The following is a 17,706-nucleotide window of genomic DNA, read 5'->3' on the forward strand; positions in this document are numbered from 1 at the left end:
ATCATACAAAGACATTGCAGACAATTGCATTTTTCCAGCCGTGTGGTAACAGTTTGGTGAAGCCCCTTTTCTGTTCCCCCATGACTGTGCCCCCGGGTACAAAGCCAGCTCCATAAAGACATGGGGTCACCAGTTTGGTGTGGAGGAACTCGAGTGTCCTGAGCCCTGACCTCAATCCTAGTGAACACCTTTGGGATGAATTGGAATGGTGAGCCAGGTCTTCTCACCCAACATCACACCTAACTATATGGCCATATGTATGGAGGACACCTCCCCAAATGATGGAGACCAGCTGTCCCCAGTGAAGGATCATGTTAATCCTCCATCATACAAAGACATTTCTGGTCCCAATGGTCAAAAGTCTGAGGATCCTCTCCATGGTTGGGTTCAGATGTTTCCAGTGAAAGGTCAAATTTTAAACCTTGTAGACCAATGGGTTCTTCCAGCCTTGTGGTCACAGTTTGATGAGGACCCTTTTTCTGTTCCCCCATGACTGTGTCCCCGGGTACAAAGCCAGCTCCATAAAGACATGGGGTCACCAGTTTGGTGTGGAGGAACTCGAGTGTCCTGCACAGAGCCCTGACCCCAACCATACTGATCACCTTTGGGATGAATTGGAATGGTGAGCCAGGTCTTCTCACCCAACATCACACCTAACTATATGGCCATATGTATGGAGGACACCTCCCCAAATGATGGAGACCAGCTGTCCCCAGTGAAGCATCATCTTAATACTCCAGCATACAAAGACAATGTAGACATTTCTGGGCCCAATGGTCAAAAGTCTAAGGATCCTCTCCATGGTTGAGTTCAGATGATTCCAGTGAAGAGCCAAACATGGGACCTTGTAGACCAATGGGTTCTTCTAGCCTTGCGGTCATAGTTTGGTGAAGACCCTTTTCTGTTCCCCCATGACTGTGCCCCCGGGTACAAAGCCAGCTCCATAAAGACATGGGGTCACCAGTTTGGTGTGGAAGAACTCAAGTGTCCTGCACAGAGCCCTGACCCCAACCCTACTGATCACTTTTGGGACGAATTGGAATGGTGAGCCAGATCTTCTCACCCAACATCACACCTTCCTATATGCCCATATGTATGGAGGACACCTCCCCAAATGATGGAGACCAGTTGTCCCCAGTGAAGGATCATGTTATTCCTCCATCATACAATGACAATGTAGACATTTCTGGTCCCAATGGTCAAAAGTCTGAGGATCCTCTCCATGGTTGGGTTCAGATGTTTCCAGTGAAAGGTCAAACATTAAACCTTTTAGACCAATGGGTTCCTCCAGCCTTGTGGTCACAGTTTGGTGAAGACCTTTTTCTGTTCCCCCATGACTGTACCCCGGGGTACAAAGCCAGCTCTATGAAGACATGGGGCCACCAGTTTGGTGTGGAGGAACTTGAGTGTCCTGCACAGAGCCTGGACCTCAACCCCACTGAACACCTTAGGGATGGATTGGAATGGTAAGCCAGGTCTTCTCAGAGTGGAGGTTTGTATAGGGGGACAACCTCATATTAATTATTTGGGGTTACTCTACAATAATTAGGGACATGGGAGGAGGGGGTAAAACTACTTTTTAAAGACTATAGGGAGCAACTCTGTATCACGCTCCATGGTTATAGATTGGGATGTGATCCAAGCTGACCTAAGTGTTCTGGTTGGGGTTCCTCAGACTTTTCCCCATGTAATATACAGAGTCCGATGGATTTATGCCCTGGATTAGGTCTGTGAGCTGTATTTTGGGCTCTGGTTGTTGTTCATATAAAGTATATATAAGAGTATTTATACCACCCGACGAGTCTATGTTTAGTAAATCTATACAAGGCTTCCTATTGGCTGTTTCTGTCCCATGACTTTCTGGGCACACGCTTATATATACAGCGATGACGGCTGATGAGAAGCAGAACCTCAGACGGGTCAGCAGAGTGGAGGCAAAGAGAAAATCAAACCCTCTGCAAATATCAACCTGGAAATATTGTGAGAAAATCTGATCATTATCCTCATCCTTCCATAATGTACCAATAGCCTTGTACACTGGGGTCATACCCCCGAAGGGCTGGTCTATGGCACCCACAGAAAGCGGGTCGAATCAAATTCTGATTGGGGACAGCTCCAGAACATAGGAGAGTATTGCAGCCCGGGTTGTTTTTGTTCTTGTATGATTGCTGGGTTTAAGTTGAACACATAAAACAGACAACAAATTGAGGTGATTTTACCTCCAAGAATTCCTCCATTTGTTGTCTCAGCTCTCGTTGCTCTGGTGCAAACAGATTCTTCCGCATTGTTGTCACCCGCAATTGAAGCTTATCAAATTCCTCCAATAAGTTTTCTTCAGACAGCCTATCAGGAAAAGTCGAGATCTGTCAGGATAGGAAGTGATAGAAAAATACCCCCAATGTGGTGAGAATTCCTAACAATGGTTTGTTGATATCTGTGTCTTCCTGTTCAGGTGACAACTGCTCCCCATTTTTATTGCACCGCTGCAACTAGGACAGGAAGTTAGGAAAAATCCCACCAATGAAATCACAAACAGCAATAAAAAAACTTCCTCCAAACTTTAAAAAAAAAAAAACTTTATCCAAAGCTATCCTTAACATAAAATATTCCTCTTAAGGGTCACCTACCTGCTGCCACTTTGCACATGCTTTAATGTGTCTGCAAATGAGAGATATTTTGGGTCTTTCTTCTGGACTTCCTGTGTCAGAATAAAAAAAAAACAATGATAACACCAGCAAACCAATCGTGTTTTGCTTTTATAGAGAACATGTAGACAAAAGGCAGATTTCTGACAGGTGTAATAAGAGGGACATGGGTCCTACATCATGAAGCTGCAGCTGCAACTAGCATTTTAGGCATGCATAAAAATTGACTAAAGGGCCACTTTTGCATGCCCCAGACTCACATTAAGGTGAAATGGGTCTATCTTGTATAAAGAAATGGTGAAAGATAAGGGAGACCACTATGACAGAGTACAGAGGATTCCATATGACAAGTACAGAATTATGAGAAATGTCTCTTTAGTCTCACACATAAGACAAACAATTGTGTCCCCCATTGTCTGCTTCCTGTTTGGTGTCACCTCTCTGGGGTCCCAATCCTTTGTCTCTCCATTCACATACCATGACTACGAAATGTAAAAGATTCATCCCGGGTTTGTTGGCTTTGGTGTCAGCAAGTTTGAGCAGAGATGACACACGAAAACCAGCCGCATTCCCTGCATATCCGCCCTGTAAAAACACAAGCATGGGTCACAAGATGAAGACAAGAGCAAGAAAACACAGCAAGGGGTCTATTATCCTTAGAATACACAATCATTCTAGCAAGGGAGCACAGCCCCACCCTATTTACTAAGCTCTGGCTGCACATGCTGTGCTCAGTGAATGGTCTCTACTTCCTTACTATGTGAATGGTATATGTGTCACCTGTAAAGAGGACCTGTCACCATTTCTTTATCTGATAGATCAGATTTAGTGTCAGAGTTTTGTGAAATTATAAACTACAGTCCACGTCATTATATAAATATACAGAATCAGAAAGCTTGACACTTACAGCGTTCATAAAGTTTCCCGCTTTCAGCACCAACTTCAGGATGAAATGTAATTCTGAGCAATGCAGCAGCTCTGTAAAGAAAGCAGAAAGATAGAGAGACTTTTCCAATTAGTGCCAATTCCATCTGGTGAAGTCTCTGGGTTATCATAACCAGCTTCAATGGAAAGGACAGTGAGGAGGAAGTTGGAGGATGAGATGGAGGATAAGAGGGAGGGTGACGTGCCGGGGTTTAATCCCCTTCATTTGTGGACAGTTCCTAAAGTTTGATGACCTCCAATCCTGCACCCTGATGAGGCCATAAAACAGCATGGACCACTCCAGAATACAGGGATTTCACGGCTCCACACACTATAAAGAACGGAGTCCCTATCGTTGGGATGAGTGGTGGAGGCATGGAAACACTTTCTGTCCTGTGATGGTTCTCCCGTGTTTTGTATTGGGTCAGTGGAGACCCCCTGGAGGTTGGATCTCTAGGACCATAACCTGCCCAGTTTTACCTTCTTGTATATTTATATGTTTTGTTTTTTCTATAATTTTTTCACATTGTTTTTTTTTTTTGTAGAACATAAGGAATGTGGAAGAAATACAGTTGGGTCCATAAATACATGGACATACATGGACAGGGACAACTTTTTTCTAATTTTGGTTCTGTACATTACCACACACAAACAACTCAGATGCAGTTGAACTGCAAACTTTCAGCTTTAATTCAGTGGATTGAACAAAAAAAATTTGCAAAAAATTGCATAAAAATGTGAGGAACTAAATCCTTTTTATTACACAATCATTTCATTTCAGGGGCTGAAAAGTAATTGGACAAATTAAAAAGCTGAAAATAAAATGTTCATTTCCAATACTTGGTTGAAAACCCTTTGCTGGCAATGACAGCCTGTAGTCTTGAACTCATGGACATCACCAGATGCCGGGTTTCCTCCTTTTTAATGCTCTGCCAGGCCTTTACTGCAGTTTGCTGTGTGTTTGTGGACCTTTCTGCCTGATGTTTAGTCTTGAACAAGTCAAATGCATGCTCAATTGGGTTCAGATCAGGTGACTGACTTGGCCATTCAGGAATATTCCACTTCTTTGCTTTAATAATCTCCTGGGTTGCTTTGGCTCTATGTTTTGGGTCATTGTCCATCTGTATTATGAAACACCTCCCAATCAATGTGACGGCATTTAGCTGGATTTGAGCAGACAGTATGTCTCTGAACACCTCAGAATTCATTCGGCTGCTTCTGTGTCACATCATGGATAAACACTAGTGTCCCAGTGCCGTGGCAGCCATGCACGCCCAAGCCATCACACTGCCTCGGCAATGTTTTACAGATGATGTGGTATACTTTCAATCATGAGCTATTCCACACCTTCTCCATACTTTTTTCTTGCCATCATTCTGGTAAAGGTTGATCTTGGTTTCAGCTGTCCAAAGAATGTTTTCCCAGAACTGTGCTGGCTTTTTTAGATGTTTTTTTAGCAAAGTCCAATCTAGCCTTTCTATTCTTGAGGTTTATGGGTGGCTTGCACCTTGCAGTGCACCCTCTGTATTTACTTTCATGCAGTCTTCTCTTTATGGTAGACTTGGATATCAATACGCCTACTTCCTGGAGAGTGTTGTCACTTGGTTGGCTGTTGTGAAGGGGTTTCACCATATAAATGATTCTGCCATCATCCACCACTGTTGTCTTCCGTGGACGTCCAGGTCTTTCAGCGTTGCTGAGTTCACCAGTGCTTTGTTTCCTTCTCATGATGTACCAAACTGTAGATTTTGCCACTCCTAATATTTTAGCAATTTTTCAGATAGGTTTTTTCTGTTTTTGCAGCTTAAGGATGGCTTGTTTCACCTGGAGAGCTCCTTTGACCGCATGTTGTCTGTTCACAGCAAAATCTTCCACATACAAACACCCCCCTCAAATCAAGTCCAGGCCTTTTATCTGCTTAATTTATAATGACATAATGAAGGAATTGCCCACACCAGCCTATGAAATAGTCTTTGAGTCAATTGTCCAATTACTTTATTACTTTTAAGCCCCTAAAATGAAGTGAATATGTAAAAAAAGCTTTACTTCCTCCCATTTTTATACAATCTTTTTGTTCAACCCACTGAATTAAAGCTGAAAGTCTGCAGGTCAACTGCATCTGAGTTGTTTCATTTAAAATTAATTGTGGTAACGTACAGAACCAAAACTAGAAAAAAGTTGTCCCTGTCCAAATAGGTATGGACCTAAATGTAAAAGAATATGTAACACAATACAAAATGGCTAATAATATCGGATACATTATTAGTCTATCATACACTGACATTGCAGCCTTTTTTCTTACACCATCACTTTGTCCCCGCTCCATGTGAGTGTTCATGGTGGTGGGGCAATACTATATATAACAATAGCCACATGGTATGGTATGGAGTCCTCAAGCTGTACAGGTGTGTAGACATAGAGATAGCAATCAGGTAGGTATAGAGAGCTGACTAATCTCATCCTTTTTCTAAACACAAAGAACAATGAGAGGTTTTACCATCGGCGGCTGTTTTTAATTCTCTTGCTGCTGAGAGCAGAGACACGATAGCGGGCTGGAAATCCTTCTTCAGGATGAGAGTTTCCAGGCGTAGGCTGTAACTGCAATGTAAACAGATATTGGAACCTATTAAATCTCATATCATCCGGGAGTCTGCTGTAAATGAGAATGGTAACTTTGTATTTTTTTTCTGTATAGTCTGAAAAAGGTAAAATGAGAAGCTGTTCTCCATGAGGGTAAATCGTCCTCTCTGTATACAGAGCTATTTCTATCATGTCATGTATGTAGGAAATGCTACATGAGAAAGGATTTAAGGAACTGTTATAAAAAAGGAAACAGCATTGCTTGCAGGAAAACAATGGGAAAGACACGATAAAGAAAAGATGAGATTTTCCTGCGATCTTGTAAAATCACACATAGGGATCAGCAGAGTGATTCTGAATAGACTTCTGAATAGATTTGACCTTGAAGTTACCAATTTTGGGAAAATGATTATGCAATTGCCATAATGATGAAAATTTGCACTGCATGTGATATATAATGACATATAATGTGATGTCATCTTATATTTCACAAAATGTTGGTTTTCTAGGGGACCAAAAAGCCATTGGTGGTGAAGTCCATCAAAGCAACCTGATTATGGTGCACTGACCCTACAAGGCTGAGAATGGGTCCGTCACTAAAATTATTATTCCAAATCATTCACATCATGAAATGTCACATTTCTTTATATCTAGTGCAGTACTGAGATGTACAGCATAGTTCTAGCATGTCTGACAATCCTGTGTGACCTTCCCACCACCTCCCCTTCCTTCCTCCTATTATACTCAGAATTACTGGTCATCTAAAAGGGAAAGTGGACGCAGTCCGCAGTAAGATTTGGAGGAACTCTCCTGACTCTTCATGTATGGGAACCATTGTACAATAACCTCCGAGTAAAATGTCACATAAGAAATGATATATCAGGAATATTGGAGTGTTATACTGGAGTGACTATACTTCTGATCATCATTGTATGAAGGTTCTCTTCTATCCAGGGCATGGACAACATTATATGGTCACTGGGGATGAGCGATTTTTTTTTTCTTAAATTTGAACTTGATCGGCAAGAAGGGCCAAATTCACCACAAGTTCGAGTTTTAAAAACTCACTCGCCCATCCCTAGTGGTCACATTTACCTGGACTTGTCCTGTAATCCTGGCGATATCTCAATATTCATTCATGTGTCTTCCTCAGTTTTAATGACTGTCAATACAATCCGTCCAGTGTTTATATCTGCACGTCACACAATCACCATAGAAAGTCAAAACAGATGTTAGTAGTCCAATATTAGGACAGGTGGAGCAAATGGAAACTGGTGGAGTTCAGTTTCCATAATCAACTGAAGTTTATACATCCAAAAGACTCAACAGCCAATCAGACAAAGCCAAACCAAGACCTAAATATTGGAAGGATTAAAAAAAAAAACCCTCACCAAATAAATAACCCAACATAGGAGGGTGACTTTCACAGGTCAAGACACAACAATGTTCCTATACTTTCAGGAAATGGGGCATTCCAAGAGGTTTGCAAGATTTCTGAAAGACGCCATTTACATTATGGAACCCCCAAGGGGTGAAGGCTTTCTTTACCATTTGTCACCATATAATTCCAATAGTATACTACTGAGATTAAACAACAATTCACACCTGATAAAGACACCATGAGATTATATTTTTTTTTAGGTGAATTCACAAACGTTCCCACAATGACCTCATTCACTCGCCTTGTGAACCAGTTTCCCTTTCTAAGATGTGCACCTCATTGTCCGTCATAGAAGAAGTTTCTTTTCCTCAGGTTGTAGGAAGATAGCTGATCTGTAAAGTTCACCCTCCTCTGTTGGGTTACATTTGTTGAGATCTGAGGTTGTTTAGCCCTCCCGAATACGTTACTTTCCTCACTACCTACAACACCATACATCACTTGTGTTTGGCTGATGAGTATTTTGGGGGGTTCAAGCATTTGTATTATTGGGATATGGAAATAGAAAAGGGTGGTTATACAAACTTTATACCTCCCATCTTATTCTTAGAAATCAATCATCTGACTTAACACATTCCATGGTGATTGGATGACAGAGTTGGGTATCAGTACTACTGCATGTAAAAACTGGGGGAAGGGCATAATTCGTGTACCCTCAAAGACAAGGAAAGGGTTTTTTTTATAAAAGAGGAATAATCTAGGACTAAAGCGAGTAAAGTACTTTCTTGTAATAAAAGAGGAATAGACTGCAGAGATGGAGACATAATCCTGCCCCTGTACAAAGCATTGGTCACACCACATCTGGAATATGCAGTCCAGTTTTGGGCCCCAGTTCACAAAAAGGACATTGTGGGATTGGAGAGAGTGCAGAGAAGGGCAACTAAACTAATAAAAGGAATGGAGGAGCTCCGCTATGAGGAGAGATTAGCTGAACTGAATGTATTCTCCCTTGAGAAGAGACGTATAAGGGGGGATATGATCACCCTGTATAAATAAATAAATGGTCCATATAGAGAACTCTCTTCCCTATTATTCACTGTAATATCATTACAGAGCACAAGGGGGCGCTCTTTATGTCTGGAGGAAAAGAAGTTTAATCTCCGGATAAGGAAGGGATTCTTCACTGTAAGGTGTGAAAATGTGGAATCGGCTCCCTCAGGAAGTAGTTTCAGCAACTACTATAGATTGCTTTAAAAAAAAGCTGGATGATTTCTAGAAGCACAGAATATAACTGGGGATTAAGGATTTAAAGTAAAGATAACAGAGACTGCTGATCCAGGGAACATCTGATTGCCTCATGGAATCAGGAAGGAATTTTTTCCCCTGTTGAAGCAAATTGTACCCGGAGTTTATTTTTTTTTTTGCCTTCCTCTGGACCAACTATGTCTTATAGGGTTTTATATCTGGGATATGTTTATTTCCATAGTGGTTGTATTTGATGGATTTATGTTTTTTTCCAATCTGATTTACTATGTAACTCTGTAATCTGAATTTGGTTCATCCTTAATTATATCCCATTTCCCATGGCAGATTATTGGGTGACCGGGATTCCATGGGGTGATTCGGTTGCACTCAGATGCAGCTCGGGGTTTTGCCATCACTTCAGGTGTTTATTACATTTCACAGATTTCATGTCCTTAGATTGTATGTTGGTGATGCCGTCAGGGCTGCTTGCCAGATATGGGTCAGCTGCGGCCACTAATCTGCAGGTCACCGGGACATTGTCTCCATGGGTGCTCCTCCCTACATATCAACTTTAATTTCCTGTTTCAGCTCCTTTCCTGTCTGAATTAGGGAGCGACACGTACACTTATCACCTCTGCTGTTATCCCAAGGACGGTAATTAAATAAATGTTTCTGGGCTTTTATTATAACATCTGCAGTCCAAAATCAACAGGAAAAAAAATGAAAAGTTCCTCACGAGGGAGGAGAAATAATTCTCCCCAGCCTGGCAGCTGGTGACCCCAATCGTCACATTAGGAACTATGACCAAGCTTTAGCATCTGGCACGTCCTTGTGCCCCCTTTCCCCAGGTGTACTGTGATTGGTCCCATGGAACAGAATCCTAATATAGCTTAGAATAATAATAATTATAATAAGGTTTCCCCCAAATTTTGGCCAAGATTGGATACAATTCACCATTTAGGTGAAATTTTTTTGGAGCAATGGAGGTATTGGTGGTATTTAAGGGTGCAGATGGGGGTTACAGAAGCTCCTCCCACCTATCCCGGACCAGCTTAGATTGTAAGCTCTTGTGGCAGAGAGTGACAACACCAACACACAATCCTGATATAGACAATACTAAGAATAATAAGGAACAACAGAATTTGTAATCTTTTCCCAAATTTTTGCACAAGATTGGATACAATTCACCGTTGTGGTGGAATTTTTTTGACCACGTCTTGGTGGTATTAAAGGGTGCAAATGGGGGTTACAGAAGCCCCTCCCACCTATCCTGGACCAGCTTAGATTGTAAGCTCTTCTGGCAGAGAGTGACAGCACCAACACACAATCCTGATAGAGCTTATAATAATAATAAGGAACAACAAAATTTGGAATCTTCCCCCAAACTTTTGCACAAGATTGGATACAATTCACCATTTTGGTGAAAGTTATTGGAGCAATGGAGGTATTGGTGGTATTTAAAGGTGCAAATGTGGGTTACAGAAGCTCCTCCCACCTATCCAGGACCAGCTTAGATTGTAAGCTCTTGTGGCAGGGAGTGATAACACTCCAACACATATCAGTGCGAGGAATTGATGCATGTGTAATGTATGATGAAACACGTGTTCACATGAGCACACATCCCCGACATTGGAAGGAATCAGAGAAATGTAAATGGTACCTGGGAACGTCCAGCAGGAGTAACATGAACAAGTCGGCCTCACTCAGCCTCTCTCGGCCTCCTTGGAATGATCTCAGGCGCTGCACCTGGGGCGGACAACACGTATGTATGATGGACACGTATGTATGATCTCTATACATATGACACGTGAAGCATGACATACAACGGTTCCTCACCTCATCCCTGTCCGGGAGGAGCTTCAGGAGTTCTGTCAGTCTCTCCAAGCTGTATGTGTCGGCCTTCCCCATCCGGATGTCTTCAGCTATCTGTGCGGGGGGTCTGAGGAGAAAACAATGCAGAGGTGACAGCTACCTACTATTTTCCCTGGTGATCCTGCCTTAAAAGATTTCTTCCTCCACTTCCTTTGATAGGGTGACAACACCTTTTGGGTTTCCCAATTCTGCTGCAGTGTTGTCACCCTGTGAAATCCTCTGAATCCCTCTGAATCCTTTTATTTTTATGATTGATGCTGATACACAGACCAAAGGAAATGTCATGCAGTTGTGGCTTCCATCTGCTTTATGTCTGTTTGTTGTTGTCACAGTGTGAGCGGGGTTACCTTTTAAACTGTTTAAGGAGGATTCCGATGTTCATGCTTCTCCGGGAATCGAGCAGGAACACCTGCAGATGATCAAACATAAAGGCGATAATCAAACACAAAGCCGAGTCACACCTGAACTACCACCTGCACCACCCATCCCCGGCCTGCGTGTGGCAGCCTGCCTGTAGTCACAGCGTGTGCCAGCCTGTCCCCATACATCTGCCCATTCACTGCAATCAGGGCCGCCATGAGGAAGACAAGGACCGTCCCAAACAATGGAGCCCACATGGGGCCCTATCTATCTCCACAAGGCGTGACACACCACCCGCACATTTCACATGGGGCCACATCTGGACACGTGACAAGTAACTTCCAGGTCACCCCTGCCCTGTACTGGAATCGCAGGATGACAGATGTAGGCAGAACATACAATCGATGGTGCGTGCTGTCACTGCTGCAACACTCACCTCCTCCATAGAGCTGCCCCTCACAGACTTACTGACGGGGTCCATGGCGAAAAAGACCTGGCCCCTCTGTGCTCCTCTAATATTGGAGCTGCAAAGGATGGCACCATGTATGATATTATCTGCATCTCCTTCCTGTCAGCCCCACATGATTGGATGAGATGCTCCTTGGAGGCGGGTCCACAACAGCCTTAGTGGTGCTGAATGACATTTGGTGTCTCCTGTAATTAGCTATCAATATGAGTCTGCAGGGGACAGCACTGGATAGGAGGTGGGTGTTGCAGACGCAGCTTTATAATAAATATCTTTTTACATTTCTAAGCATTCGATATGGAAATTCCCCAATATTAATCCTGAACCCAGTGAAGATTTAACAGGAGGCAATTTTTGAGGGGTATCATAGCACATGAGCGGACCTTGGTGCACATGCTCAGAGGCATCAGTTAGCATTGGTGCTCTCATTCTGGAAAGAACAGCAGATTGTGGCATTGTTGGGGGGTCATGTGATCTCTGTAAAAGGTAATAAATACCTGGAAGGGGCATAACACCGTATGTATGGAAGTAAAATGTAACATGATGACAGGTGCACTTTAAATCCCCCATCTTCATATAGCACAGTTTCTCACTCCCTCAGATTTGGGGACACAGGGTGTCCACCCCCCACTTAGCGGAGGAAAGATTCACTTTATTCACCTTCCTATGTCTGCAGTACCAGCCATGACTGCCCCAGATGGGTGGGCTTAGCAGGAAGGGGCGGGGCTTGGTTACAACTGGGCTCTGGCATTGGCCAATCTGGCTCCTCACATGAATAAAGCACCAGAGGCTCTATTCACCTGCCTGAGCCTCTAACCCTGATTGTTAATAATTTGTGCAGCTCGCTATATTTCATGTGTGACATCTCACTGATTTCTGCACTACAAGAACCAAAGAAAACAAAAGTACAGTAAAGGAATAGAGACCGTTCACTGAGCTTAGTGCATACAATGAAGGTGTGTTCACTTCAATCAGCCAATCACATGTCATCAATATTCTTACAGCCATGAATGTGGCCTCCCCTTATGTTCTATCATTCACCAATATATTTCCTTGTCAGGCTGATGAACTTCATTCACTTAGCATGAAAGCTGTGATAAGTTTAAACAGCCATTCACGTGTAAGAAGAATTTAAAACAAAAGAATGCTGGCCAGTGATTGGATGATGGAGCTAAGCTTGTCTTCTGCACTAAGCTGAGTGAACATTCTCTGCTCCCCACCCCGACGGGGTCATCATCAGACCTAAAGATATCCCAGACCCAATCTTCTGCCTGCCCGGTGGTGGCCAATGCCGGCTGCACCGATCTTTGGATGATGAATGAAGGAAACTTTTATAAGGATCTCTTGAGTTACAGACGGCGAACAGGTGACACTCGGAGAACAAATCTCCATTTTACTGTAACAGGTGTCACCGCTCTGAGGTCAGCAACCAAAAACCCCAAAGTACTAAATATAATTCTGAGTGCCTGAACTCCAATCATCATCATCAACCCAAAATCGTGGGATGAATCAAAAGGACCGATATAGAAAGAAAGAGATACCATGTGACCAGATGTAAGGTGACCCCACCCCCAATATTGGGGTCCAGGTGTCCCCAGTGAAGGTCCTGGTAATCCTCCATCATACAAAGACATTGCAGTCAATTAGGGCCCTTCCAGCCTTGTGGTCACAGTTTGGTGAAGACCCTTTTCTGTTCCCCCATTACTGTGCCCCGGGGTACAAAGCCCCCTCCATAAAGACATGGGGTCATCAGTTTGGTGAGGAGGAACTCGAGTGTCCTGCACAGAGCCCTGACCCCAACCATACTGAACACCTTTGGGATGAATTGGAGTGGTGAGCCAGATCCTCTCCACCAATATCAGTACCTGACCTCACCAATAGGGGGCAAATCCCCACCATTAGTACCTGACCTCCCCGATGGGGGCAAATCTCTACCATCAGTACCTGACCTTACCAATAGGGGGTAAATCCTCACCCCCAGTACCTGACCTCACTAATAGGGGCCAAATTCCCACCATCAGTACCTGACCTCACCAATAGGGGGAAAATCCCCACCATCAGTACCTGACCTCACCAATGGGGCAAATCCCCACCATCAATACCTGACCTTACCAATAGGGGGCAAATCCTCACCATCAGTACCTGACCTCACCAATGGGGCAAATCCCCACCATCAGCACCAGACCTCACTAATAGGGGGCAAATCCCCACCATTAGTACCTGACCTCACTAATAAGGGGCAAATCCCCACCATCAGTACCTGACCTCACCAATGGGGCAAATCCCCACCATCAATATCTGACCTCACCAATGGGGCAAATCCCCACCATCACTACCTGACCTCACTAATAGGGGCCAAATTCCCACCATCAGTACCTGACCTTACCAATAGGGGGCAAATCCTCACCATCAGTTCCTGACTTCACCAATAAGGGGCAAATCCTCACCATCGGTACCTGACCTCACCAGAAACCAACCCTGGGAGCCCGGGCTGTATGCCTTGACTCATACACATGTGTATTCACACGGTACGGGACACATTCATGTGATTTATTAACCCCCCAATTCTGGGTTTGGTGCCAATTCAATATTTTCTGGGGTAAAGTGGACCTGTCATCACATATTTAGTCATGGTAACCTGCAACCTAATTCACAACTGATACGGGACAATCGAGACGATTAAGTCTTTTCTCCTTTCTCGTAATTTAATGGATTCATCATCATTGTTGTGATATTTGTACATCTTTGTGTTGCACAGGTGCCTGCCGCCATATTGGGGTTTTACACCACACTATTGGTTGAGATGCTTTGATTTGCACCGTTACTCTTCAGAAAAAACTTTGGAGGTCAAACTTGTCTTCAGTGGGCACTGCTGGACCTTCCAAAGCTCATCCTGAAGATGGACCACCAACCAGAACCACAACCATCGGTATAAATGCCCCCCAACATCTCAGGAGGTCCCAGGGTTCCTCACCTTGTTCCCATGAGCATCTCCCATTGACAGTGATCTCCGTGGATGGAGGAGCCTCGCCTGGACTTCCTCCTCATGCTTCCCAAACAATTCCTCCATAGTCCCGGTGTCAATCTGCAGATCCCCCTGGAATGTTTCGGAGCTCCATAGGCTGGACCTCCCTTTCACCTTCTCCAAGGGAATGGCCTCCCAGTTAAAGTTCCTCAATCTTCTCTTTGGGTCAAACCTTGGCAGCGGGGGGTCCCCGGGAGCCTGTATGGGTGGAGGTGGGGGTGGAGGAGCTGGAATTTTTGGAGAAGTCAGGTTCCCCAGGGTGGGGAGGTCATTGTATTGGGTGGGGGGCAACTCACAAACACCTCCGCCATCCCTGGACCCCATATTTGTGTTGATTAGCATCTCCTGTAATGTGGCCCTTGGTGTCCGGAACCCTCAGGATGACGAGTCTGAGCAGAGGCTTCACATGGCTCATTGAACACGGCGTGGGATCCCAGCTGTCAGAACAAGAGACAAACCACAGGAATTCTGACAAATGGGAAGATGAAATAGAAATTCTCAATCTCAGCACCTGAGAGCTTAATTGGGTGCTGAAGAGCGTCTGAGCTCTCACCACTTAGTGCATACCGATGATCTACTCCCCAACATTCACTGAGGGCCCCCCACACAAACAATTCAGGATTAACCCCTTATTACCCCAATGTGTTCCAACGGAATGTCACATGATCATCACCCAATCCTAGCACACCACATACACACTGAGCACAATCTGCCATCATCAAAAGTCCCATTTCAGTGCAGATCTCCTGCAGCTTTTTGCAACCACATTCTTCCTCCATACACTCCAGTGATAGCCCCATGGTGACAACAGTGGGCCATGTCTATGTAATTTGTGCACCTGTAGTCACCTTTTGAAAATCAGGTGACAAAACAGGAGCACAACTGGAAGACAGGAATAAAGTATAACAGGAAGAAGCTTACCAAGGCCTTTTATGGCAGGATCACCAGCAGTTATTATAAATAAAAACTGTATTAAAACTGTATTAAACGCTCCCCCCTATGAGCTGACTACCTAGAAGGCTTCTCCTTATCACACACATACATGACAGACATTAACCCTGTCACACCCCCCCCCAGGGGTCACCCTGTCACCCCCCCTCCCCCCCAGGGGTTACCCTGTCACATGGGCTCCTGGTGGTCATCCGTTTGGGGATTCCGCCTACTTCACAATAACCTATATATTAATTTATGGAGGAGACACGGAGGGTGATGAAGATATAAATTCTCCTTTTATGGCCAATAACTGTCAGGGAGACTCAGCAGGCAAACATAGCTGGCAGCACAGGGCATGAGGAGCCGGGAAAACCAACATGGCATTATCCAATGGGAATAAAGCACCCCAACTGACCTGTGCTGGCTCCTCCCACATACCCCAAACCCTGCTGATACTCTGCCTGCAGGAGCCATGATCATTCGTGTCACCCATGATTATCTGTAATGAATGATCATCACCCCCAATGTTACCCTGCAATACCCCACTGCAAAGAGCCTGCAGGAGATCAGCAGCACTGAGATGTGCTATAGGAGAAAAGAAATATGGAATTGTATTTTTGTTTATTTTCCCAGCAATATCCCAGCCATATACTGACCATATCCCAGCCATATCCCAGATGTATCCCTAACCATATCCCAGCCATATACTGACCATATCCCAGCCATATCCCAGATGTATCCCTAACCATATCCCAGCCATATACTGACCATATCCCAGCCATATCCAAGATGTATCCCTAAACATATCCCCCCCATATCCCACATGTATCCAAGCCATATCTTAGCCATATTGCAGTCATTTCCCAAATGTATCCCCGCCATATCACAGCCATATCCAAGATCTATCCCAGCCGTATCCAAGATCTATCCCAGCTATATCCCAGCCATATTCCAGTCATTTCCCAAATGTATCCCAGCCATATCCCAGATGTATCCTATTCATATCCTAGATGCGTCTGTCCCCCGATCATACCCCGGCCCTTAGTTGCCCCTCCATCTGCCCCATCCTGGACCCTCTGACATTTCTCACCCTCTATGAAGTTTTTGCTAACACCAAAAACTCTCTCAGAGCTACAAATGCCTGGGAATTCCGATACTGACATCTGATTGGCTGCGATTCTAAAAAAAAACAAATCTGAGCCCAGCCACACACCGGCCGATCAGCACTTTGCTGCCCAATAGGGGGAGAGAGGTATAACCGATCACTGAGTCTAAATCTTCCCGAAAAGAGGGAAATCCCCCGATTGTGCACGTGGAGATCGGCGATCATCTAATAAAAATCTGTGAATTGGCTGAATCTGAAGCGATCCCAGCTCCATACATTGGGGATGATTGGTATGTGATCGGTCACAATGATACGTGTGTGGTCACCATCAGACTGGAAGATCCCCCCAGACCCCAAAAAATGACGGCTCCATCCCGAGAAGAACAAACTTTCAGCCTCCTCAATCAGGGGCTGTGATTGGCCGCTCGTTACCTGTGATAGGTGTGCGGTCCGTGTAGTCTGATCACCCCACCTGTCATTGGGGGCTGGGGATCCCCTCCAGGGCCCCCCACACGGCCGATCTGTGTATTTGGCTGCTCCTCTATTTCTCGCTCATTTCTGCCTTATAAGTCTGTGCTCCGATCAGCGATCTCCGCGCATCGCCATCCCCGGCTGTGCTAAATGCGCATGCGCACTGCGCTGACACTTCTCAGCTCGGATTACACCTGGGGATACTCTTCTGCTTCCATCTGATGAGTTGGTGAATCTTTCACTCAGAGTGAATGTAGCTGGATGATCTGTATTCTGCTCTGTGTATCACAAATGGTTTCCCTCCGTATAACCATCATATGTGTCTGCAAAGAGTCTGCAGGAGATCTGCAGCACTGAGGTGGGGCAAAGGAGCAAAATATGAAATCTGAGAATTAGAAAATGGGGGACAAAACTCAGAGCAGCCAATGTCACCCAATTCTGCATCTGATTGGAGCAGAAATACCGAAATCTGTTCTCTACATATCCTAAAATCAATGTTAGGGCCACAGTGAGGAAGGGAGGGGGGTTTGGTGCAGTTATTATTAATAATATTATTATTATTATTATTATTAATATTATGATTGTTATTAATAATATTGGTATTAATATTATTGTTGTTATTATTATTATTATCATTATTATTGTTAATATTATTATTGTTATTATTATCATTGTTATTATTATTATTGGTATTATTAGTAT

General features: G+C 44.2%; 1 protein-coding gene across 1 annotated transcript in view; it reads right to left on the bottom strand.

Annotated features, from left to right (window-relative positions):
- Positions 1 to 17,114, bottom strand: part of LOC140344510 (uncharacterized) — a 26,530-nt gene extending 9,416 nt beyond the window's left edge. Inside the window, exons 1-10 of the mRNA XM_072431678.1 lie at positions 16,966 to 17,114; positions 14,445 to 14,932; positions 10,992 to 11,053; positions 10,609 to 10,711; positions 10,433 to 10,518; positions 6,067 to 6,167; positions 3,553 to 3,623; positions 3,123 to 3,230; positions 2,628 to 2,698; positions 2,220 to 2,343 (exon numbers count right to left, since the gene is read on the bottom strand). Coding sequence (XP_072287779.1) covers positions 2,220 to 2,343; positions 2,628 to 2,698; positions 3,123 to 3,230; positions 3,553 to 3,623; positions 6,067 to 6,167; positions 10,433 to 10,518; positions 10,609 to 10,711; positions 10,992 to 11,053; positions 14,445 to 14,837 — 1,119 coding nt within the window. The 5' untranslated portion in view covers positions 14,838 to 14,932; positions 16,966 to 17,114. The remainder of the gene's footprint in view (positions 1 to 2,219; positions 2,344 to 2,627; positions 2,699 to 3,122; positions 3,231 to 3,552; positions 3,624 to 6,066; positions 6,168 to 10,432; positions 10,519 to 10,608; positions 10,712 to 10,991; positions 11,054 to 14,444; positions 14,933 to 16,965) is intronic.
- Between the last annotated feature and the right edge of the window lie 592 nt (positions 17,115 to 17,706).

Source organism: Pyxicephalus adspersus, chromosome Z (assembly GCF_032062135.1).
Source record: "Pyxicephalus adspersus chromosome Z, UCB_Pads_2.0, whole genome shotgun sequence".
In the NCBI taxonomy this organism is placed as follows: Eukaryota; Metazoa; Chordata; class Amphibia; order Anura; family Pyxicephalidae; genus Pyxicephalus; species Pyxicephalus adspersus.